Raw genomic sequence first — 26,567 nt, 5'->3', positions numbered from 1 at the left:
TCTTTACCCAACCATTTGTTTTCTCTTTAAAATTATTTTAATGGTGAGCCAATAGTACTTCCCCTCTGTGCCAAATCAGAACGCTATTTTTTCTCTTTCTGCGTTTAGGTCTATAACCCTAGTACAAAGAAACGTGTGTGGTTACAAAAAGCGTGCACAGTATAATTTAATATAGGTGGTATAAACCTACAGCACATTTATAGAATGATATACTTATATGATACTTACTTTTCCTCGACTGCATTTCAAACTGACTGAGGAACAGCTTGTTGCACGGTGTTACAACTGGATTCTGGCCGTGCAACTCTCTTTTAGGCAATAGATCCAGGAGCTTCTTGGATGACGATTCAGAGCCAACACATATTAGTGCAAACCTTAAAACAAAAAGGGTGGAATGAAATAAACACACACACAAAGCTGTGAATTAAGCATTGCTACCAGAGTGTAAAAAAATTAAAAATAAAAATAAAAAAATAATAAAAAAAAAAAGTGAATGTATTTTCTTGCACAGATACATAAATCTCATTACTTCTCATCGCAGTACTAAAAAAGGTGGTGGTCACTGGGGGAAATCAATCTAAGCAATAGGCAAAAGGACTGCTTTATATATATAACAGATCAGTTTCAAGTACAGAATTTCTACTTCCGATGCCATATATTCATGGTAGAAACCAATGCAAGCTAAAACTTGACCCTGACCGCTGTGCTTAGACAAATGACAGGCCTTTTGCAATGTTTTCAAACTTACAATTAAACAAATTACAAGATGAAAATAAAGATTTTCAAAAATTGTTTTAAAATGCCTACTTGCACAATACAGTTAGTTACACAACACACATTAAAATGTGTTCTCAGAAAATACCTTTCACTGCCATGTGCTTAAACGTTCTATGAAAATAAAAAAAAACTACTTCATTTAATAACTACAATTTCAAAATAAAGCATGATTGTTTCGCCCTTAAACATTTACCACACTCAGTTCTTGAGGGGGTACTAATGGATCAAGGGTTCACACATTCAAACAACCCAATTACACATACAGAAATACCACAGAGGATAAAACTCTCCCCCTAGCCAGGGAAGTTGCCAAGTTATTCATTAGCAGAGAACTATTAAATGCTACAGGTATGAGGCATGGGGAAACGTATTTTTACTTACCCCTTTGACTGGCCATTAGCCCGGTTTTCAAAAAACTTTATTTCCAAAATATCACTAACTCCTAGAGAATGAACAGAATCTGTCAAGTCTTCATCTGTTGTCCACTACAAAATAGAAAATCTAGGCATAAGCATTTCAGAAATACAACTTGCAGGAGACCAGAACTACATATAAATATCTTTAATAGATAACCTTTATTAGCAATTGCACTAAAATGAGCCATACATTTCAAAGCAAAAAACAAACATATTAAGAAAACTGTATGTAAAACGATACGCTTAAGATTTTGTTGTTTCACCTCATTTTCAGGTTGCTTCATGACTAAAGTTCTTGGGAGAAAATGCTGAATTATTTTTTTTGTTTTTTAAATCTCTATTTGTATTTTCACAGAAACATCTATTTTTTTTCTTTCAATCTTTTTTTACTTTATTGGAGTCATAGAATGCAAAAAGAACAGATACAGACAGTGGAGTCATATGCACATGACTAAATTATACAGAGATTGAGTCCAATAAACCAATTTCCATTTTTAAGGTTTAGATCAGAAAACGGAGAAATATCCATTTTAACAGATAGATACATTTTCATCTATAGTTAGCTCTTAACACAGATTAATAATACTGTTTGGAGCTAGCACATTATAATAGATGGATTCATTTTAATAACAGGAAATATAACATATAAACCAGGGGAAGGGATTGGAGTAAGAAAGTGGGGGGGGGGAGGTCACCACATATTATAAACATCTCATCTTCAATACAACATAAGAATATGATGCATAAATATATTAATAACACTTCTAACACTCCATTTGGGGAAGGGACCCAAAAGTCTGCTATATCTTTCCGCCCTTACACATGTAGCCCTGTTATAGAAAGGGATCCCAAACTCTCCGGAATGTAATCATGGAGTCCTCTAGATAGCTTGTTAGATTCTCCATCATCATAACATTGGATATTTGTTCACTAACTTTTCTGTATGTGGGCGGATTTGTCTGCCTCCAGCACCTGGCAACTAGACATCTGACTGCACTAATAATATGTCCTATTAATTTTGAGTCAGTTTCATTCACACCCTCTAATGGCTTGCCTAATAGTAGAAACCATGGGTCTCTTGGTGTCTTGACCCCCTTAACTTAGATTTGTATTCTTTTTCACACAAATGGGGAGGGGAAGGATACAAAAATAAAAAGGGGGGGGGGGGGGAGAGACAACCATTTCATATCAAATTTCGTACAAACAATTGTCACATTACATATCATAAAACCTTTGTAAACACCATATTTTTCATCAAACACTCCCATATCCTCTCTCCCTCTGGGAGTGCACCCCTATCCAGTATCCCAGGCCCTCTCATACTTCCTAGTGGTGTAGTTCAGAAATTAGGTGTTTCTCCATTAATTGAACATCGTTGACTTCTAATAACCTCTCTTCTGGAGGACGGGAGTGGCTTTTTCCACGCCACAGCTACAGCGCATCTAGCTGCTGTGAGAATATGTAAAATCAATCTTTGTGTATAATGATTCCCTTCTTCCATAGGTTTAGCTAGGATAATCAGAGTTGGGTCTAACAGGATTTTGATAGTCACATCTTTTATTAGTTTCAAAACTGTCCTCCAATACACCTGCATTACTGGGCAAAATCACCATATAATGTACCAAATCTAATTGTCCACAACCCCTCCCGCATCTATCCGCGGTCCCCGGGAACATCTGCTTTAGTCTTTTGACGGTATAGTACCAGCGTAACAATTTTATATATATTCTCTTTTGTTACCATACATATAGAGGGTTTACCTGCATTGTACCAGAAATCTTCCCAGTCCTCCCTTGTTATTTCGGTCTGGAAGTCCAGAGCCCACTGGTCCATATATTTATGGTTTGGGGTATCTTTTTAAGAGCTAGCCCCATGTACAAAGACATCAAACCTCTTTGGTATTTTTTTGTTTTACATATATCATCAAATCGTGAATATCTAGGAGGCTCTGACACAATGTCGAACCTGCATATACCTAAACAACAATTTGAGGTAGACCATACTTTCTCATCAGTTCCTCAAAATACATTAATTTGTCCTTTTCTATTAAATCGGCCTCTAGAATTCCTCTCTCCAAATTTAAAAACCCTGGACCTGAAAACCTGGGGGAAACCCCGGATTACCGAGCAAGGGTGCGAGTCTAGAAGGGGTTGATACAACCTTATATTTCTTTTTTGCCATCTGCCAAATTATCAAAGTAAATCCAATTACGGTCGGTTCAGACTGTCTCCCGGTGCCCTTCCAAGAACTAGACCCCAAAGAAGACAGTCAAATCGGGTTGTTTAGCGAGCTCTCCAGGTTCACCCAGACATAGACTCCTCTCAGGGAATGCCAGTAAACCATTTGCTTCATATGGGAGGCTATATAATATTTTAGAATATTTGGAACTGCCATACCACCTCCTTCCTTGGCGTCCAACATAATTGACCTAGCTATCCTCGGTTGTTTGTGTTTCCAGATAAACTGCATAATTCGATTCTGAATTTCTTTTATATTTGAGTGCAGGACAGCTACCACCGGTAATGTCTGAAAACAGTACAAAAGTCTAGGGAGAATATTCATTTTAAATGCGGTTATGCGCCCTATCCAGGATATAAAATGAGAATTCCAGACCTGTAGATTTTTTTTTTTACATTTTGGAGAATAAATCAGGGTAATTATATTTATATAGTAATTTATATTCTCTGGTGTGAAAAATTCCTAGATATGTCAAATCGGTCTTTTTCCATTTATAATCAAAATGTCGTTTAAGCACCACAACCTTTTCCGTAAGCGTCAAATTAGTAGCTTCTGATTTTCCCACATTTACTTTATACCCGGAGAGCTCACCAAATTCCCGAAGGGTAGTCTGCAAGTTCGGTAGAGATATCAATGGGTTAGATAAAGTAAGAACAACATCTGCGAACAACGATATTTTATAGCACTCATCTTTTATTTTGATTCCTTGTATATTTGGAGGCGCTCTGATGGTGGCCGCTAGAGGCTCGATTGTCAAAGCGAAAAGGAGGGAAATGGGGGCACCCCTGCCGACTCCCATTTTTAATTGTTATTAGATTACCCTGCCCTCGTGGGATCTTCAGAGTGGCCAAATACCTCTAATATCTTATCTAGAAAGTCCCACCTTATCCTATCAAATGCGTTCTCCGCGTCTAGACTCAGTAGCATAGCCTTCAGTTTGGATTTATGTATTTGATCAATAACATTAATAATTCTCCTTGTATTGTCTGAAGCCTAGCGCTCGCTCATAAATCCTACCTGGTCATAGTGAATTAATCTTGGGAGTATTAGATTCAGCCTTAGATTTGAAAATGTATTGGGAAATTTTAGCTGTGCTAAGCAGTGAGATTGGCCTGTAGCTACCACAACAGAGGATCCTTTCCCTCTTTATGGACCACCACTGTATTGGCCTTCGTCATCTGTGGAGGAATTTGTTTTCCGCTGAGAAAATCATTAGATAGATCCAACAGACAGGGTCCTTGGATTCCTATAACATTTTTATAGTAGAGATTTGAGAAACCATCTGGGCCCAGTGCTTTCGATGGTTTCAAAGAACCAACCGCTTTTCGCAGTTCTATTGGGAGTTTTTTTTGCGTTTAAAATCTTAAGATCTTCCTCCGTCAATTTCGGGAGGGCACAATCTCTCAAATAGTCCTCAATCTGATTCAAACCCGGGACTTTCGCATACGGGGTTGAATTGTCTAGATCGTAAAGATACGTATAAAATTTAGCAAAATCTTCTATGATCCTTGAAGTGTTGTAGGTCACTCCCCCGCCCTTTAATCTATTAGCGGGGACCGAGGCCCTCGCCTTGATTCCTCTAATTTTATTTGCTAGTAGGCGATCTGCCTCATCTCCCTTGTAATAGTACATCTGTCTAGTCCACTTAAGAGCCTTCTCTACATCTTCCAATTGTAGATCTTAGGCTGGGGCCATGGCGCCTTAGCCCGTGCTGAGGCGTGCAGAGGCTGTGGGAAAGCGGGTGCTTTACCTGGCCATGGTGGATGGGCCGTGGGGGGCATTCCTAGGGGCATCACTGAGCTGGTTCGCCCTCATTGGGCGAACCTATCACGTGACCCATCTGTCGCGCTGAGAAATCCGTTTAACGGATTTCTTGCGCACCGCGCGTGCCCCCTCCTGCTTCGGCGCAGCCGCGCCTGCACGCCACATGGAAGCGAACACTGCCTTAAGGCAGTCTGTGCGCTCGCGGCACCATGGCCCCAGCCTTAAGTTCTTCCCTTGCCTGATTCAGAATTTTATATACTTATCCCAACGGGGTTTTATTTAATGTGAGCTAACTTTCATTTTTTCCCATTAAATATTTTTGTTTTCCCATGTTTATTCTCTTTCTGTACGATGCTATTGAAATAAGCTGTCCTCTAATAGTGGCCTTATATGCCTCCCACAGAATAGCTGTTGATTCCACAGACCCATTGTTAGACCAAATTTTTTTTTTTACGCGAGTCTCCAATTTGTGCACTAATCTCTGTAAAGTCATTTATCCTCCAATGGAATGACTGAATCTTGGCGAACGGTGGATCAAACAGAATGGCCATTGGGGCGTGGTCTGACCAAGTATCCGAGTGGACCAATAATGCCAGAATATTTGGATACACAAAAATATTATCGATTCTAGAATACGAATCATGTAGGGGCGGGTAGTAGGAATAATCTCTCTGCCCTTTATGTGAGCAACGCCAGGCATCCAACAGCCCAAATTCTTTGATTAGCAATCTAAATTTCTTTGCTATACTGTAAGTCATTGCGGAGTCTGAATGCCCTGGTTGTGTGGATTTGTCCATATCCGGGACCATATTAAAATCATCTCCCACAATATATAACTGTTCTTGATTATCTCCCATTGACCCCAATGTTTCCCTTAAAAAAAATCAATTTGTCCCTCGTTAGGCGCGTATTTATTCACTAATGTAATATGTTGGCCTGAGAGAAGACCATGTACCACCAGTGACCTCCCTCCCTGGTCTCTCTTGACCTCCAGTGTCTGGAACGGGACACCTTTTTTTAATCAGAATCGCATAAAATACAATAGGATATGTTCTGCTAGAAGTATTTGGGGGTTCTTGGGAATCGAAATGTGTCTCTTGTAGACAGACAATACCCACTTTCAATTTCTAAATTCTTTTAGAGCCAGTCTACGTTTACAATTACGGCCTTTGATATTCCAGGGATACCAACTTCAATGGTGTTTGACTAGTCATTTCCAATATCATCTCTCTCTCAGATGTGAAAGTTATTGTCGGAAAACTTTAATGGCTGTAGGGGACAAAAAAAACAAAACAAAAATTAAACTATAAAATAAGATGAGTGAAACCAGCCACTCATCCCAAATTTGCAGCCAGACCCTACGTGGCCTAGCAGGCATATGGCCCTACTAGGGGTGACCTGACGTCAGGCATGCAGAGCTTCCACCAATCCTGCACACTCCGACTCTAGCCGCTCTACCTTCCCCTACTTAACCACCACTTTGAGTATTAAAAAAAAACTAATTTTAACAAAAACATCAATTCCTGACATCGGTGAGACAAATAAACATATAAAACTTTTTGTGTTGATATATACTTATAGGTATAGACTACACGGCTAGAAATATAAGGATATAAAAATATAAAACCCCGGATTCACACTCTTAAATGTTCAGTATCTGTTAGTATTAAATTTTTTGAATAGTAAGTTGCTCTTGGTTTCTCATTGGGTATAGACACAATGGACATTTAGCCCCAATCAAGGAGAAAGACTAAATTAAAATAAAACAGCTCCTCTCTTTGGGCCAAGACCCCCTCATCACTCGCCGGGATTCTCGCTCCGTGTTATTGCCGGTTTCGTCCGATCAGCTTTAGCAAACCGGCCTCAGAGATGCAGACAGCCAATTACAAACCGTGTATTAAACAGTCCCTGTAATAAATTGGGTAAAATATAGAGGGAGACTGGAAAGAGAGTGAGAAGAAAAGAACAAACAAATGTAGCTGCGCATCCGGGATTCTTTCCCCGAGATGCCGTTGGTTGCCGAGCCGCCAGCCAGGACGATGGCTACAGACTCGCCGAGGGACCCTCAAGATCACCTCTAGTCTTGTATCTTTAATCTCTGGGCAACCGCACCCTCAGCAGATCGATCGTCTTCCATGTTATCTTCTCATGGTCTTCAGTGCTGAACCTTCGCTGGGAGTCAGATCCAGCGCCGATAGAAAAGCCGGCCAATTCCTCGGGATAAAGGATGGAGACCTGTCTGCCTCTATGGTTTACCACCAAGCGGAACGGAAAGCCCCACCGGTAACGGATACCCTTTTCCTGAAGCACTGCCGTCACCGAGCGTAGCCCTCTCCTACTCAATTGTCATTCTGGAGAGATCTTGAAAAATCTGGATGGAGCCGTTTTCAAATTCAATTGAACCGCTGTTTCTGCAGCCTTTTATAATTCTTTTTTTGGTCGCATATTGGTGGAGTCTTATGACTACGTCTCTACTTTTTGGGTCTTCGAATCTCGGTCCTAGGGCTTTATGAACTCTATCCATCAGGAGTTCACCGTCATGTAACTGGGGATTAATTGACATGAATGGTCTCTTGAGGTATGGCTGGAGGACTTCTGTGGAGACCGACTCAGGGACATGGCGAATTTGTACACTGTCTTCGCTCCCTGTTCTCTAGGTCGTCTATACCATCCCTCATAACTTATCTCTTCACTGAGACGCACGACCTAGTCGTCAGTATTTACCAGACTGTGCAAAGATATGTCCATTTTATTTTCAAGCTCCATAGTTCTTTTTGCCAATAAAGAAACTTCTGTTTTAAATTCCTTTACTGCTCTATCCAGCGTTAACTGAAAGCCCACTTGCATTTCTAAAAGCGTTGACTGAAAACCTGCTTGCATATCTCTCAACATGTTCTGGAGGTCGTTTGGTAATTACTGTGCCTCCTTACTCTGCTCACTGTCACAGGCAGCTCTCCCCACTGAGTTCCCCTGCTGTGGCCCTATAAACTGAATTTCTAAGGGAGGCCTTTCTGTCAGAAGGGTCCCCTTCAGTCCCTGCAGTCTGTCTCTCAACTTCCTTAGTTGCCTTAACTGTTGTTGGGGCCGTGCGCTCACCTTGGCAGCACCATCTTTTGTCTTTCTTCCCTCCGCTGCCTGTGGCTGTAGCGGGAGAGATCGGATGTCCCCGGCTCTGGAGTCTTCCTAGTCATCACCGGGGGTTTCCCCAGCCCGTGCTAGGTCTCTCGGCGCTATTCAGGGACGCGATCAACTATTTTGTTGGCGGATTGCACGGAGCTCCTCTAGCTCACGTACATCGGCGTGCCGTCACGCGCGTGCCCCCCCCCCCCCCCCCTGAAAATCATTTTAATGTCCTTACATAAAGTGCAGTCTTCACCGGAGCACGATTGCCTTAGGCTGAGTCCATGCTGGCGAAGACCACGCTGAGCGCTCACATTGTCTTAAGCCTTAAGCCCATAGACCGCACAACAGCAGGAGGGGGCGCGCGGTGCACGAGGAATCAGTTTAATCTGATTCCTCGGCTCGACGGGCAGGTCACGTGTGCGGTTCACCCAATGAGGGCAAACCAGCTCCGTGACGTCACAGACACACCCCCCCCCCCCCACGGCGCATCAACCCTTGCCACAAAACGCTCCAGCTTAACGCGGGTGACGTCACTCATGCACACGCTGTCTGCACGGTCTTCTGCTGAATGGATGCAGCCTTACCGATGCATGACAACACGTACACAATGTAAAGCTCTTATATGTCCCTGTTCTTTGCACAAGTAAAAATGTGCAAACCCTTCCAATACACAGTCAAAGTAATGCTTCATAGCAACCAACATTATTCCCTGGCTTGTCAGTAAAAATGTGGCTGGTAGCCATTTATGGCACAAAGGGCTGGGGAAAAAAAGAGGCCACAGACAGCAATATTTTTTTTTGTACACCATATAAGCCTTTGTGTTGAAGATTTAATACACAATTTTCCAAAATGGAGGTTGAAAATCGGACTGAAGAGCTATATATGGGGAGGGTCGCAAGAATCTCTCCATTTTTCACAGACTGTGATTAAGCCGATTCAGCTGTGAACATGAAAGAAGGCGAGACGCCTAATTATAAACAAACTGGAATGGCTTTAGAACAAGGAGCGGAGGAAATTCTGGAACATAAGTGTTCTGAAGGAGTACGAGACAGTAATATGTGTCCCTAGGAGGTCTGCGGATAAAGAAACGTCCAATCCAATTTGTGAATAGCACGGACTTTGTAAGTGAGTGGGGCTGTATGTTACACGACTGCTCAATAAATCTGATGACTCGGAATCAGCAGGGGAGAGAGAGAATTGGAGACCCACACCAGAGGAATAAGCTCAACTAGGAACTCTGAACAAGAGTAAACCAAAAATGAATACTATTGACGTTACTGAACATATTGAGGAGAAATTGAGATCATTATAGGAGTAAATAAAAAACAAGGGGAAAAAGGTCTTACGTGATGGGGATGATTACGATGGCTGACTTTTCTACCAGATCCGTGGTCTAACCTCAAAAATGTAATGTACCCTGCAGTGTTCTGGATTTCTTCCATGGCACATGGTGGCCGGGGGGGGGGGGGGGAGGGGAAGGGGGGCGTGGTGCTGGTGGTTTAGAGAGGGGGTGATCTTTTGTATACTGCAATAAAAATTCGCGGGATTAATAAAATGATTAATTTTGGGGAAGCTGGTGCGCCCACCCTCTTTTCTTTTGTTATTATACCTCCTCCAGGAGGACTGCGCAGTGGTAAGATAAAGTTCTGCCACAGAAATTGCCAAAGTTCAGGTAAAATATTTAAACAAGTGATAAACTATCAGTTGCACGCCAGGCACTCAAAATTGTCTCAGCTTGCATCAACATTGTTCTCTATAGGAGCGTTATATAAGAATTAGCTAAATGTAGTATAACTCCAGAGCTGCTGGGTGAGGTAATCGCAAAAGATGATAGCATTGTTGTGATTGTTTGGACATTCTCTTAAACTAAATGGTACAATGGCTATCATGAGCACTCAATGAAAAAAACGTTTTACGCATCCATTCTGAATTGACAGGAGAGATCATCCCTTACCCACGTTAGATTTCCAATGTACAATGCAATTCTTTTCCCAGTGTAGGTATATACAACGTTAGGAGCGGATCCTTTTCCCCCGTCATCTGAAACAGATGCTGCTAGAGAGTCCATGTAATCCCGGTCCTCAGGAGCATCCCCATTATTTGCAGATGGCGAGATGACATCTTCATACAATTCTAATTGCTCGTGCGAACCATATTCAGCCTCCTAATAATACAGGAGAATGTTCATGACAAATATGTTCAAAGTATGCACACATTTAAATCGGCACAAAAACAGTGCTGGTTTTATTTGCAAAGATAAAACTGGCATGAATATACTAATGACGACACTGACATTTTGGTTCACTGCAAGGAGTTGTTGTGCTCGAGTCCAAACAGCCTAAAAGACACAATGGGGGAAATTCAGTACGTGCTGATGTGGAGTATTGCAAGTCAATGGCAGTTAAAGTTGGATTGGGGTGCAATGGCTTATGTGTATCAATTTGTAATATTGGAAACCAGTTTAAAAAAAAGCTACCTAGGAAATATTTAGAAATCACAAACAGTAGTCTCATTTACTCTTCAATTGTTTTAAAGTTAATTACACTTATTTACATATACTTGGAAGCTGTATACTGTACTATGACACGATGGGATTTTATAATTCATCACTAATTGCACACACACATTATTTACATGCTGGATAGTAACATTTTTACTATGAGACTGCAATATTTTAAATTCCCTAAGACAAGCACTAAACATGGGACGTGAAACAATGCTATCACATCCAATACAGAACAATTAAATAGAGCAATGTGTAGCACATGCTTTCTTCATTTGAGGCACATTGCAACTTTTAAAGGGTAGCTTTATCTGACGGGCAATGGCGACTATATTTTTGTCAACAATGCTTTAACTAGATTGCTGGTGGTGGAAACCTAAACATTCCACCAAGTAACTTGTCGCTTCTACTGGAACAACAAAACAAGTCATGGTGACGGAGCGTGCTACCGAAAGCACCCCCGCAGCCACAGTGATCTGTGCACTTGGCTGCAAGAGACTGGGAAGGCGATCGGAGGGTGTGGCAAACACGTCAAAGCTGGTTCGCCCTCATTGGCTGAACCAGCTCAAGTGACGCCAACGGCACGCGACTGCAGCCTGGAAAGTCTAATTTACTTGTCTCTCCAAACTGCACCAGCAACGACGCGCTACATTGCCGCCAGTACTATGCCACCTTCAATAAAGGTAGCATAGAAGAGTCCTGAACGTGCAAGCGCGCACGTAGCGACGCCCCCACCATGAGCGCGGCCTTTAAGAGCTGCATGACCATACCATATAAGAACAGTGGGACTGTATTGCCAACAATGAAATGTATATTAAGAATCAAAGATATTTAGATTGTAAGCTCCTTTTCTTATTGTGTTATATTTTATGCCTGAAGCACTTCTTCCCTTTGTGTGTTATTTATATGGTTGTCACGTATATTACGGCTGTGAAGCGCTATGTACATTAATGGCGCTATATAAAAACATACATACGTGCATTGTAAAGTACTATGTACCTGGATGGCGCATTATAATATATACATGCGACATAACCAAACTGTCAGAGAGTAAGTTGCTTTTCTGTTTACAACTTACTATTTTCAGTGACAAACAATGCAAACTCAAAGAAATCACTAACTCACTCCTACTACCAGTCCAGAAAAATAAAGTAACTCACAATTTCACTAAACTAAGCTTTATAATCAAGTCACAGCTGTCCATTTTTCTGTGGTAACATTTATAGTAAAACTAAAAGCAGTGGACTGATATGAATATTTCACCTCCCGAAAAAATAATATATATATATATATATATATATATATATATACACATACATACACACACACACACACACACACACACACACACACATTGAAGTGCAGATCCTTTTGACTATACAAATGTTATTCAGCCTCCAAGTCATTTCCTCACAGGAAGAGATTAATATAAAAGGCAAAAACAGCACCACATTGCGTCCACACAATAATCCCTCCCAGCAGCATGTCTCCCCCCTCCACCTCCCAAAGCATCTGTTCCCCCCTCCCCCCGCAGACACTTCCACCTGTCCTTCCCCTCCCCAGCCCAGCTCCCCCCGGGGCAGGCGGCTCAGTGAATGCTGAGGGGGGGAGCGGCCCTGAGATAGTGGGCTCGCGGCCTCCGTAGCACGAGGCCCGGCCGGAGCCCAGAGCAAGGAGACGCCTCGCGTGCGCGTCCTCCACCTCTGTGCAGCGGCCGCTTACCCGGGCAATGGAGGAAGCCGCGAGACAAGGCCCGCGCCCGGCCTCCTTCATCCCGGGCATCCGGTGGCCTCCATCCCGGACAGCCCGAGACCCTCCTTCATCCCGGGCAGCCCGAGACCCTCCTTCATCCCGGGCAGCCCGAGGCCTCCCTTCTCCTCCCACCTCTCCTAACCCCCGCTAGCAGGAAGGTGGAGACCCCCCCCGTACCTGGTTAAACTCTTCTCCCACGTCCGCGTAGATGTCGATATGATCCACACCGTCCGCCATCTTCTGCCCCCGCCCGCGCGCGCGCTGTCCAACCTCGAGCGCTCGCGAGCCAGTCACAGGGGGTGGCGCGAGCTCAGGGAGCAGAGGACGGGGTTGGTGGGGGGACGACGATGCACGGCGGTAAATGACGCGTCACTTCCGGGGAGGTGGGAAAGTACGAGGTAGAGATGTGTGTGACTGGTGTTGATTGTTGGTTACACTCCATCCAGTGAACAGACAAAGACATTCGGTTCATATTTACATTTATTTACACGTTTAAGGAATGATTTTCACCTTAATTAAATGTCATTTTCGGGACAGTACATTTCTTCCATTCAATTATCTTGGAAACAAAGACCCATACAGCTGTTTAATTATCTAGCCCTTTTGTTTGTTTGTTTACAAGGCACCCCTGTTGAGATTATCTAATTTCTCATTATCATTTGATCAATTGTCATGTTTATTTACGTTTCAATGAAACTGAAGATACGTATTTCATTACAATATCATTTGACATTAAAAAAATGACAGTGTTATCATAATCACTGTTTGTAAATGTAACTATACATTTGTAAATGTCATTGTAAAATGTAGGCGTTTTACTATTTTCAATTAAATAAAAATATCTGCCAGTGGGGCAGCAAAACGTTGCAGCATTCAGGGTCATACACTGCAATCACATTGTAATTTGTTTTTCCACGGGGCACCCTTAAGATTAGTCTGGCACCCCTGGGTAACATAGCACCCTGGTTAAGAAACATTGGTCTAACAAATATAACTACATTGGTTCTCTTTGTTGGGCTTTCCATGGTTTATTAGCCTTTATGGTGGCGGACGTCTGACGGAACCAGAGTGGCACTAGATTTCTGGGACCGCTCTCTGTGTGTAAAAAATGGAAGTGATTGGGGGGTTTCCTGTCTCGATTAGGCTTACCCCATTTAGATCATGACATACTTGATACGGCACACTGGTCTCTGGTGGGACAGAGCCTGCTCTGTAACAGGTACATCATAAGTTTAAAGATAAAAAAAAAAACAGCTCACAACGCTCATAGTGTGATAAAGTTTAGTAACAAAATATTGTTCAGAAAAAGGGCAAGTATTCTGCGTACATCAAAACAAATCTTTAAAAGCATATCATGTGACAAGACGTGTTACCAACGCTGGAACCGGATCAATTAGGACACTCATCATCTGGTCTCACGATGGAAATCTTCAAAGGATGTGTCCCTCTCTGTGGTAGGTAGCCCCACACAAATGGGCAGAAGGAATCCTCCTCAGACTGGGTAAAGGTTGAGTGTCTCTTCCAGCGATATCGTCCTCACTACCATCCGTGTTCCACCCCGCAGCGTCACTACTAGCATGAGAGGGCGCGTTCCTTCATTTTCTACATTTACCCCCATTGCGGTTATACATTTGTGCACTTGTTCTATGTGGGACTTGTTCGGGACTTATTTCAACCACTCGATCAAATATCGCTAAGGAGTGACGCACTAATGACGCGACCGGCTGAGAGACGCCGCCGGATGACGTCAGACGTAAGCGTGGACTAACCCGGAAGCAACTGGGAGATCATCCCTTCTGAACCACCGCCTGGAGCTCCTTTAACACGCGGGAAGGTTCCCCAACGCGGAGCTGTACACATTGTTCCTGGATACCAGCAGCTAGAGGGAGGACGTCCAATATACCTGTGTTCGTGTCCTGCTGTCCCCGCCGAGTGGTAACATGTCCCTAACATGTCATGCTATTAACCTTTTATACTGATGTACGTGCAATACTCACCCCCAGTTTATAAATAGTTTTCTAAATATATTACACAATGTTTTTTTGCGCTGTTTTTTCTTTGTTTCCACATATATGAGACAGCTACGGGTAACAGTCCCGGTCTGGGAAACAAGGGGATACTCAACTTCACAGCCCAAATTAAAGCACTGATGGTGCACGGCTAATGGATAGTGACGTCACTGTACAGGGGCCACAAACTTGGAGCGCCCGCAACGGAGACAATCACATACCTGTAAATATGGCCGTACGGCTGTAGTGGTACTAGAAGTGAGTGGAGCAGCAAGTAATGTCAATAAAAATCCTACGCGTTTTGTAGTTTAAAACACTACTCCGTCAGGGAGTAATAAATGCAAAGTGCTCGTGTGAAGTATATAACCACTCATTCTCACGAATTGGGCAGACAAAGGGGGTGTGCCGAACCGAGTAGAGTGCTACAACACAGCTGTTAGCATAATTACAGCCATTTAGAATCAACAAATTTTGCACAAATATACAAATAATTTTATACACAAAACATTAAAATATAAAAAACGACGCAGAAATGACACGTAGAAAACATGCTGAAATAAAAGAAACGTGTTAAATATGTGTAAAATATAAACACATAATGGTGGAATAGAAAACGAATTATAGGAATAAATCAATAATTGGTAGGGAGAGAACATAATAAAATAATGAATAAATGAGAACAAAGCATAGGAATAAGCCAAAAAAACAGAAGAAAACATGGCATGAGAAAAAAAGCTCAAAACATTATAGAGCAAAGCTCAAAAGTGTAGAAAACTAACATATCTGGAGGGGAAGTATAAAAAGAAGTCAAAGACAAGAACTATTGATCCCTGAATGGTCCATTGAAATAGGTGAACCTCTATCAAATTAGTATAGGGACCAGACATCTATGTCCTCATTAAGTCCTTTAGGGGTTAAGGTGTCCAATCTGTGAATCCAAAAGGACTCGTTAGCTGAGAGATCTTTAATTCTGTCTCCCCCTTCTGTTTTGTGGCACAAACTGGATACCTTTAATTGTTAAAGAAGAGCGATCTTTATTATGATACAACATATAATGCCCTGATAGGCTATGTTTTTCAAAGCCAATTTTGATATTTCTTATATGTTCCTGTACACAAATTTTGAGATATCTTTTCGTGCAGCCCACATATTGGAAGCCACAAGGGCATTCCAAAAGATACACTATATGTGTGGAATTACAGAAAATAAAGTCCCTAATATCAAAGGTTTCATTTGTTGACATAGATTTAAATGTCTTTTTTTTAAGGGTGAAAAAATTTACAGACTGAACATCTTCCACAAGCAAAATGTCCTGAAGGTTTCTTAGTGAGCCACAAATCATTAGCCATTGATTTTTGGTCACAACCTACAGTATATTACCAGCGGCTAAAAAGTTTTTTTTTTATTCAGCGCCCTCCTGTAAATAAATTTAGGAATATTTCCAATGTGATCACCAAGAATGGGGTCATTGCTGAGGATGCACCAATAATTTTTAATGATATCTTCAATTTTTCTATTTACAGAATTAAAGTTTGTAATAAAAGCTACATTAACTTTGCTCTTGAGGACATTCTTTGGTTTCTTTATTTTAGGTATAAGCATCAAGCTTCTATCCATGTCCCTAACTGTAAGGCTGTGTCCATAAACATTACAGCCATGCTGAGGCGCGCGGAGGCTGAGGGAAAGCGGGTGCTTTCCCTGGCCTTAGTACGCGCGCCGTCCGGGGGCGTGTCTATGGGCGGGCCAGTGACGTGACGGAGCAGGTTTGCCCTCATTGGGCGAACCGCTCACTCGACCGCCCTATCGCGCGAGAAATCAGTTTTGACTGATTTCACGTTTATCGCGCACCCCCTCCCGCTTCAGCGTGCCCGCACGCTGTATAGAAGCGATCGGTCTGCCCCTCTATGGACGCAGCCTCATGAGATTTTCATTTCATTTTCTGATAGGATAACCTCTCTGAATAAACCTCTGTAATAATTTATCGGCATGTACTTCAAAATCCTCTGCTTTGCTTCAGTTCCTTTTAATTCTCATTAACTGACTTACCGGGATATTCTTTATCCAAGTCTGTTTGTGGTTGCTCGTTGCAAGCAAGAGGTTGTTTGAATCAACCTCTTTGAAGAAGGTTTTGGTGTTAACTGTACCATCCACAGATGCTGTTAGTTTTAAATCCAAAAAGTCAACCCCTTTTATATCAGATACATGAGTAAATATTAAGTTCTTATCATTGTCATTAATATAGAGAAGAAAATCGTTGACTGACTCTAGTCACCCCCCCCCTCCCAGACGCATAGAATGTCGTCAATATAACGACGCCAAAGTATAATGTTTTTACTAAATGGATTATTAGACCAGATTTTTTGCATTTCCCATTTTCCCATATACAGGTTAACGAAACTTGGGGCAAATCGCATCCCAATTGCGGTCCCACAAACCTGAAGGAAAAATTCTGAAAGGAAAAGGAAATAATTATGTGTCAGTATGAACTGAATCGAGTCAAGGATAAACTCTCTATTCAATGAATGTAGCGTAGGATCTTCTTCTAGAAAATAGTTAACAGCTTCCAATCTGTCATGGAACAGGATTTCATATTTTTCTGCCTCCCTTTGCAGCTCATAGGATTCATGTCTCCCTAAATTTAGCTGCCTGTCATTTCCCTGTCCCAGCAGCTAGCTGCATGTGAAAAGGCAACATTATTGTTACATGTTGTTTACACAGCCTTAATAAGTGGATTGCTATAGCAACCTCTGAGATTCTTCTTAGAATGGGCTATTCTGCCCCCCCTGTCTTTGCTGACAGTAGTTTGTCCCATCTCACTTCTAGTGTGACCCTTGCTCCTCACTTCCTTTTCCACCCAGGAAAGTACAGTGAGTACAGCACTCATCTCTGTTACACTCCCATGGCAAGGCCATCTCTTTCTACCTGCCCTTAACTACAAACTCACAACTACACACCACCCACAAGAGCCTGTATTTACTGCTGCTTTTCCAACAAAGTGAAGGAAATATTATAGGACTTTGCGTGATTTGGAAAGGGGGCTGAGTTAAGCTATCTGGGGGTATTCACACTTGCCACATGACCCTGGCTTCAGAATAGTAGAAAGAGGACCGTGTGCTTTGGGAACACACAAAGAAGCTGCTACAGCCTTTATGCTAGACAAACAGCAGTCTCTCACCACCACAGTTCAAGCATACATCTCCACATTGCTACACAGAGCCATCAGCCTCTATACAGCAAACAGCTACAGCTCTACATGCAAAGACAATCAAGCAGCTTTACACTGCTAATAAAGAGCACAGGCTTTCTACAGCAAAAGTCTTACAAACAAGCAAGCAGATTTACATTGCACATAGAGCCTGGAGCCTCACACACAAGGCAGAAGCACTGCAGTCAGACAGTGCACTGTACACAGAACATAGATTGCTCTTTTCTGTCTTTGAGTCCACCCTCTGCACAGCCTGACAGTGAGAAGCTACCATCTAACCTAACCCTGCGCACGTTCCCACGGCTAGCGCCACCAAGGGCCACGCCACCGGACACCCGCCAGGACACGGGTCAGAGCCACCGGACACCTGTAAATACAGCTACCCCTACGCTTACCGCTGCAGGACACCTACCGGCACTATCTGAGACAGTCATCCATCGCTGACGCAGGTAAACAGACCGCACGCCACACGCACTGGCTAAAGGCCTACACACACCTACAGCATGGCAGAACTCAGATCCCCACCAGACACAACGCAGGAGAGTGACCACTCAGATACAGAGACCGCTGCGCAACTGCAACAGGCGCAGGCAGACGCAAGGCCTAAACGGATAGTCACACTGACACAAAAGGCCCGCGAAAAATATGAGGCTGACATTGAAAAATATGAGGCTGACATTGAAGCGCACCACGCTAAATTAGAGAAGGCCTGGGAAACAACCACACTCGGAATACGCAATGTCGTCGGCGCTGGCAATAATGTACAACAGCTCGAGCAGGCAATAACTCAATAAAAGATAGATCACTCATGCTACCAAGAACTGTCAGAGGCATACGTCACTTACTTGACCAGGGCTAACACCGGCGAAAGCCTGGAAGAAAGGGACTTACAGCATAATATTGACTTGACACGTGACAGCCGCGTGCGAACCTCTATCACGGAAGCCGAGAGTAAGAGAAAAGACCTTTTGCTGGGGACCGCATCACAACGCTCCAGCACATCCAGGCGCTCATCAAGGTCAGCCAAATCAGTGCAATCTAACGCGTCCAGCGCAAGCGCTACCAAGGCGCGAGCCACTGCAGAGGCCGCACATGCCTGGGCCGAATATGGTCGGAGAAAGGCAGCCGTAAGGGCAGAAAGAGCGCGCATAAAAGAGGAGGAGCAGAACGCCGCTGCCACCGCCGCCGCTGCCAATACCGCCACCACTGCCACCGCCGCCGCTGACAATTCCGCCGCCGCCGCTGCGCGTAGAAAGGCCGAATTGGACGCGGATCTAGAAGCTGTAAGCAAAGAAGAGGATGCCGCCGCCACAGCCCAAGCCGAAGTCTTAGAAGCAGCTGCGAGACAGGACGGTGGGGAGCAACCGTACAGACGGATAGCCTCAGAGGATCCAGTCCAACGCACTGAGGACTATGTGAGGAGCCTCTTCAGCATAAACACCAGCGCACCATCTCAACACGACGGGAGTGACTCTACAGACACAGAAGACTTGCTTGGTCCACGTGGAGAAGACGCTGTTCCTTCAAGGGTACACACTACCTGGGATAGCCACAGCCGCAGCAGTGATCCACACGCCAGCGCGCACACGGATGCACAACAACAGGCTCGCAATCCAGGTACACCCACACGGGAAAACACAGCCCGTTACACTGACCAGCAGTCATCACGTGTCCACGCCAAGGAAGAGGCGACCGCAAGGACCCTCCCGGTAACTACCTCAGAACGCGACCAACATGCCGATGCCTCAGGCCTGACAGACATGGGCAAGTACATGATCCGGCGTGGCATGGTGCAAACAGGACTTACCAACTTTGACGACTGTCCTGAGAACTACCGAATGTGGAAGTTCACGTTCAAGGACGCAATCAAGAGCCTGGGCTTCTCAGCAAGGGAAGAGCTCAGCCTGCTATTCAAATGGCTGGGGAAAAAATTCATGGAACACGTGAAGAGACTCGGGGCGGCAAACGCGAACCACCCCCAAGTAGGTCTTGACCTAGTATGGGAAAGGCTAGAAGAGTGCTACGGTAGCCCCGAAGCAGTCGAAGATGCGCTCTTCAAGAGTCGACAGCTTTCCCAGGAAAACAGCTAAAGACTACTCGAAGTTACGAGAGCTCGGGGACTTGCTGCAAGAGCTGGAGTTTGCAAGAAAAGACCATTCCTTAACAGGTCTCAACGTCCTATTCTCAACTCGCGGAGTGAGACCCATCTTGGAGAAGCTACCCTACAACCTCCAAGAAAGATGGATTTCACAAGGCTCCAAATACAAAAAGGAGAAGCAAGTTGCCTTCCCTCCCTTCTCATTCTTCTTGAGCTTCATCCGTGAAGCGGCAAGGACAAAGAACAATCCCTGTTTCATCTTGGGTGCGCAGACCACACACAGTGCAAGCAACCTGAGGAATGAGAGACCAGTGGCGAGATATGGTAACACTCAAACACCCATCTCGGTCCACAGGACAGACGTGTTCCCCACGACCCAAACTACTCCCGATCAGTTGGTCGCCGGAGACGAGAAACCAAGGGACCCAAACAGGGAATGTCCCATACACAAGAAGCCACACCCACTTAACAGATGCTTTGGGTTCAGGATGAAGTTGTGACGGGGAGGAAAGGGTTAATACCTGATTTGCCATGCATTACTGTTGTTGCCCTGTCCCCGCCATTTTTATTCCCCATGTGCAGGCCATTCCCTGTCTGCGAGGGTAAAAGACAAGATATATTGCTTGCCATACCCTCTAACCAACACATGATAGAAGATCTTAAATGTAAGGCAGGAGGTATTTTTTTGTAAGTCTAAGCAGGAATTACTTGGACATCCAGCTGTGATATGGGTGAATGAGCTTCGGTATTTTTATGACCAAGCCTGAAAGGGTTGTAATTATTTTTATGATGGAGCCTCAAAAGGCTTCCACAGATTTAGAGTCCCCCTGTCTAAAAGAGTGTAAATTATGACAATACCCAGAGGCCCATAATGTATACCTGGACGACATTGCTGTCTTTAGTAATTCGTGGGACTCACACTTAGTGCATGTAGCTGCGGTGCTAGCCAGGATTAGGGAAGCGGGACTCACGTTGAAACCCACCAAGTGCTTAGTAGGGATGGCAGAGGTATTGTACCTAGGGCACCGAGTGGGTGGCGGGCATCTTAAGCCAGAACCAGCTAAGGTGGAAGCTATAGTGCAGTGGCCCATTCCCAAAACCAAGAAGCAAGTCATGGCTTTCCTAGGCACCGCAGGCTACTACAGAAAGTTTGTCCCTCAGTATAGCGCCATTGCCAAACCCCTGACTGACTTGACCCAGAAGCGACAGTCTGTGCTGGTAGTCTGGTCTCCTGCCTGTGAGGTCTTGTTTCAGGCATTACAGACTGCACTAGCCAGCGCTCCTATACTTGCTGCTCCAGACTATGCAAAAAAAGTTCCTGGTGCAGACTGATGCCTCAGACTTTGGCATTGGAGCTGTACTCAGCCAAGTGGGGGAGGAGAGCGATGAGCACCCGGTAGTATATCTAAGCCGCAAACTGCTGCCCAGAGAGGTGGCATATGCCACCATTGAGAAGGAGTGTCTGGCCATAGTGTGGGCTCTAAAGAAGTTACAGCCTTATTTGTATGGCAGACATTTCACAGTAATAACTGACCACAATCCTTTGAGTTGGTTACAGAGGGTGTCGGGGGAAAATGCTAAACTTTTGCGCTGGAGTCTTGCCTTCCAGGAGTGGAACTTCACCATCCAGCACAAGAAGGGAAGTGAGCATGGTAATGCTGATGGTCTTTCCCGCCAGGACATCCCTCAGGACTTACTAACTTCAAGAGCTGGCAGGTCAGCCCAGCCACCGGACAGTGTAGTCAGGGCAGTCCCTGCGTCTTGAGTGGGGGAGGTGTGACGAGGAGGAAAGGGTTAATACCTGATTTGCCATGCATTACTGTTGTTGCCCTGTCCCCGCCATTTTTATTCCCCATGTGCAGGCCATTCCCTGTCTGCGAGGGTAAAAGACAAGATGCATTGCTTGCCATACCCTCTAACCAACACATGATAGAAGATCTTAAATGTAAGGCAGGAGGTATTTTTTTGTAAGTCTAAGCAGGAATTACTTGGACATCCAGCTGTGATATGGGTGAATGAGCTTCGGTATTTTTATGACCAAGCCTGAAAGGGTTGCAATTATTTTTATGATGGAGCCTCAAAAGGCTACCACAGATTTAGAGTCCCCCTGTCTAAAAGAGTGTCAATTATGACAATAGCCAGAGGCCCATAATGTATACAATACTGGCATACTGATGCACAGCAGATGTCAGGCTAGTGACACCTCTAAGTCAGAGACCAGACACAGTGGCCCCAAGAAATGGGTGTAGCCCAGGTATGCTAAGTGGCATGGGTGTCAACCTGACCCATGCGCCCTGCCCACCGGACAGCCCTTTTGACTGGTCTTATGAACTGTGGGTCACTTGGCTATTCGTAGTTTTTTTTGTTCCCACGAGGGGATTGGATCCACATGTTAAAGATAGCTTTGGCCAGTCTATAACTGTGGCTTCCCAGGTATTTCCCAGTGTGATTCCTGAATTTTAATCCATGATGTAAAGATGCAAGACTTTGTTCCAGTACAGCACCAACCAGTCCAGGAGTGAAGGGGTTAACAACCACATAACCACAGGACTTTTAAAACGAAGGCTGCATTTCTTGCACTGGCAAGCAAAGGACCATTTGTTTCGTTCCAAGGACAATTTATTTTGTTTCCTGATCCCAGTGAGTGTGTTTTAAGTGTATTCTGCAGATGTCGTGTGTTTGTCTATTAAGGAAATAAATCACAATTTATTTTGCAACTTGTTCTGTTCAATCAAGTACCCAGAAATATAAATGTGTTGATAAAAGTTGATGTCATCGTGACAAGCTTTTAAAAAACTGGTGGCAGCTGGCGGGATACTGATTGAACCTATATTGCAGTTTCCTGCGGGCTCTGTAATATAGTGAGGACCTTGTAGCTTGCGAGCTCCTCAGACAAGTAGCAACTTACACACACTTCTAAAGAGCACGAGAGTCTTCACTGTTCCCTTCACCCATACTCCAAAGGCACCATGAGCGATCGCTCAGGAAGGTTCATGTCATGGACCAGAGAGAAAGTCGTGGAGAGATGTGCGGGGTATGGTTTACCGACAGATGGGCGGTCGAAGGCACAACTGGAGGAGGATTTGGAGCATCATGAGGACCGCAGGGTCCTACCAGAGGGGCAAGTCCCCGTAGCTGCTGTGTTGGCTGACGCTATTCAGCCCGGAGTGCAGGAGGTCCCTCCAACTCCGGGGCTGCAAGGACATGAGGAGAGTGCTAGTGGCCCACCGGTCGTGGGTGGCTTAGCGCCAGGGGTTGCGGACGAGGTAGCATCTGCGGCTGCCGAGAGTGCCATCCCTGGGCTCACTGCACTTCTGCTACATGGGGAACAGGTGTTAGCACTGCGGAGCGGGTGCAGCTCCTGACAGCAGTGCTCGGAAGAACCCACAACTCCTACCTTGAAAACGGGGAACAAGGTCTTTCCCGGGCGGATCATCACAGCTTCAGCAAGTTCGTGGATGACACAGATGACCTCGATGCGTTCCTGAATGACTTTGAGACGCAGTATTCCCGGTTCCGAATTCCAAGAAGGGACTGGGTGGTCAGACTGCGACCACTGTTATCTGGCAAAGCCAAACGGACTGTGATGGGTATTCCACGCGTGGATGCCGATGACTGCGGTCATGTGAAAAGCAAGCTGCTAACCCAGTATGCCCTGACCCCAGAATCTTACAGGGGCAAGTTCCGGACGGGGGTAGTACTCCCCGGAGAGTCATACAGCACCTATGCCAGTAGGATGGCTTTGCACGGGACTCAGTGGGTGGAGGGGAATGGGGTTACAACATTCCATACCCTGCTGGACTTATTCTTTCAAGAGCAGCTGCTGCAGCAGCTTCCCACAGATCTGAAAGGATGGGTCTATGACCATAAACCTCAGACCTATGAGGATGCAGCGAAAATGGCAGATGAGTATGCGGCCAGCCGAGTTGCAATGAAGGACCCTGTAGCACCCAAAGAAGCGGGCCGTGCGGCCCAGGGCGCTAAGACTACCCCTCCGTGGACACACCAGCCTGCGGCAGCAAACAGCGCACCCAAGGCTGCAGAGTTCAAGCATGAGAGGCGGTGTTACACTTGCAACAATGTCGGGCATCTCAGGCCAGACTGTCCGGACCGGGACCGGTCCAAGGGACCCCATCAAGAGCAACGCTCACCAACTGCGAGGCCGATCGCCCGTGTGCGACTGGCACACACAGAGGAGCCAAGTACAGCCGTGGAACCAGCCCACAGAGGGATGCCCAGCGGAGAGACTGCACTTGCCACCTCAGGACCAGCAGCTGAGAGCGGGGGACATCAGGTTGCTCCAGTCGGGATGCAGCCCAACGATGTCCGGCAGAAGCATCTGCGGAAGGTCACTATCGGAGACCGGCAGGCGGATGGCTTGCTAGACTCCGGTGCCACTGTGACTCTGGTTCGCCCTGATATGGTGCGGCCAGAGGATTTGCTCCCGGGCACCGGGATGCAAGTGACCATGCCAGACGGAGGACCGCGGTCACTCCAGGTTGCCAGTGTCTTTTTGGACTGGGGTGCCGGACGTGGCATGAGGGAGGTGGGGGTTTTGCCTGGGTTAGATGCTGAGGTCTTGCTGGGTAACGACCTAGGACACGTTACCTGTGTTTTTACCACTGAGCTGGCACCTGTTGCAGCGATCACCAGGAGCCAGTCAGCAAGGATCGCAGCAGAACCAGCCCCTGTCCTCCTGCATTTGGGACCTACAGTTCCAGTAGTCTCTGCAGAGACCAGACAGGTAAGCTAGACTCAGTCGCTTTCTGACACTGACTTACTATTCCCTGTACCTGTTCCCTGTCCTCCGGACTCAGATGTGACCGGGGGGTGGCCAGAGTTAGATGCCCAGTTTAGGGATGCGGTGCAATCTGATCCCAGCTTGGAGGGCATGAGACTGCGGGCGTCCGAGTCTAAGCCAAGCAAGGGGTCTGATTACTTCTTGTGGCACCGTGGGCTCCTATACAGAGAGCAAGGGACCACCGGGTTAGATGAGGTATGGACGGGGAAGAGACAGCTAGTGGTACCCCGGGAATATAGGCAGCAGTTGTTGTGGGTAGCCCACTCCATTCCACTAGTGGGGCATCAGGGGGTCGCTAGGATGCGAGCCCGGCTGTTGCAGCGTTACTACTGGCCGGGGGCATCCAGTGAGGCGGCAGAGTTCTGCCGATCCTGTGATGCCTGCCAGCGAATAGGTAAGGAGGGTGACCGTGTGAAGGCACCCCTGAACCCGTTACCGGTAATAGGGGAACCCTTTCAGCGGGTAGCTATGGACCTCGTGGGACCCCTCATGGTTCCCAGTTGGTCAGGAAAGCGCTACATTCTCACGGTGGTGGATTTTGCCACCCGGTAGCCTGAGGCGGTAGCGCTTGCCAGTATTGATGCTAGGGCAGTAGCTAAAGCTCTGTTAGCCATTTTTTCTAGGGTAATTTTCCCTAGTGAGATCCTAACAGATCAGGGGTCGCAGTTCATGAGTGAATTGCTCCAGTGTCTCTGGGAGGCGTGCGGGGTGAAGCACCAGCGCACTACCCCTTACCACCCCCAAACCAACGGACTATGTGAGAGGTTCAATGGTACCCTGAAGCAGATGCTGCGAACATTTATAGAGGCAGAGGGAAAAGACTGGGAGATTCACCTGCAGCATTTGCTGTTTGCGTACCGAGAGGTGCCGCAAGAATCCACAGGCTTCTCTCCCTTTGAGCTGCTATATGGCCGCAAGGTACGTGGACCTCTGGACCTATTCCGTGAAGGATGGGAAGGGGAGACTACCACTACTGATGCTTCTGTGCTTCAGTATGTGATAGATCTCAGAGACCGGTTAGAGATGCTCATGGGGTTGGCACAGGACAACCTTAGGGCTGCTCAGACCAAGCAGAAGACTTGGTATGATCAGAATGCCCGTAGCAGAGAGTTCATCCCAGGACAGCAGGTACTTGTTCTCAAGCCCATTCGGGAGAACAAATTAATGGCTGCCTGGTCGGGACCGTATCCGGTACTGCGAAAGATGAACGAGTGCAACTATGTTGTACAGGTAGATGCTGAGACAGGGAGAAATAAGACTTATCACATCAACATGCTGAAGGAGTACATAGCACCGAGTGTGCCGTCGGTGCTGGCCATTTGCAGCCCACCGATGGGGGATCCGGCAAGCAATGCTCTGCCTGATCTCCTGGGGGAGGCTAGGCAGGGAGGTACCATAGAGCAGGTGGAGATAGGGGCTCAGCTGAGTGTCAGGCAGAGAGCAGATGCCAGGGCTATGCTAGAGAAGTATAGGGCTCTGTTTTCAGACAAGCCAGGGAAGACACACATTGCAGAACACCCAGTGCTGACAGGGGATCTGAGACCTCTGCATAAGCATGCTTATAGAGTGTCAGCAGAGGTGAAGGGCAGTATAGAGAGGGAGGTAGAAGAGATGCTGGCCCTAGGGGTAATTGTACCGTCCCAGAGCCCTTGGGCTTGTCCGGTAGTCCTGGTGCCTAAGAAGGACGGAACCACCCGGTTCTGTGTGGACTACCGGCAGCTCAATGCGGGCACGGTGTCAGATGCCTACCCAATGCCCCTCATGGATGAGTTGTTAGATGAACTCGCGGGGGCAAGGTATCTGACGACTATTGATCTCAGTAAAGGGTACTGGCAGATCCCTTTGACCCAGGAGGCTAGAGAGAAGTCTGCATTTATTACC

The 26,567-nt window shown here is 45.7% G+C and overlaps 1 protein-coding gene across 11 annotated transcripts in view; it reads right to left on the bottom strand.

The window, feature by feature from the left end:
- The window catches only part of CPSF6 (cleavage and polyadenylation specific factor 6), a 36,305-nt gene extending 23,398 nt beyond the window's left edge, over window positions 1-12,907 (bottom strand). For 3 of the 11 annotated variants that reach the window (XM_075600288.1, XM_075600290.1, XM_075600292.1), the window contains exons 1-5: window positions 12,751-12,897; window positions 10,612-10,656; window positions 10,273-10,482; window positions 1,159-1,262; window positions 229-374 (exon numbers count right to left, since the gene is read on the bottom strand). In XM_075600288.1, coding sequence (XP_075456403.1) covers window positions 229-374; window positions 1,159-1,262; window positions 10,273-10,482; window positions 10,612-10,656; window positions 12,751-12,810 — 565 coding nt within the window. In that variant the 5' untranslated portion in view covers window positions 12,811-12,897. Of the gene's footprint in view, window positions 1-228; window positions 375-1,158; window positions 1,263-10,272; window positions 10,483-10,611; window positions 10,657-12,750 lie in introns of all 11 variants that reach the window. The other 8 variants (XM_075600294.1, XM_075600295.1, XM_075600296.1 and 5 more) reach the window with 4 other exon arrangements.
- Window positions 12,908-26,567: the final 13,660 nt, after the last annotated feature.

Source organism: Ascaphus truei, chromosome 5 (assembly GCF_040206685.1).
Source record: "Ascaphus truei isolate aAscTru1 chromosome 5, aAscTru1.hap1, whole genome shotgun sequence".
Classification (NCBI taxonomy): Eukaryota; Metazoa; Chordata; class Amphibia; order Anura; family Ascaphidae; genus Ascaphus; species Ascaphus truei.
The sequence above is the reverse complement of the archived record's forward strand: the minus strand, read 5'-3'. Positions and strand labels throughout refer to the sequence as shown.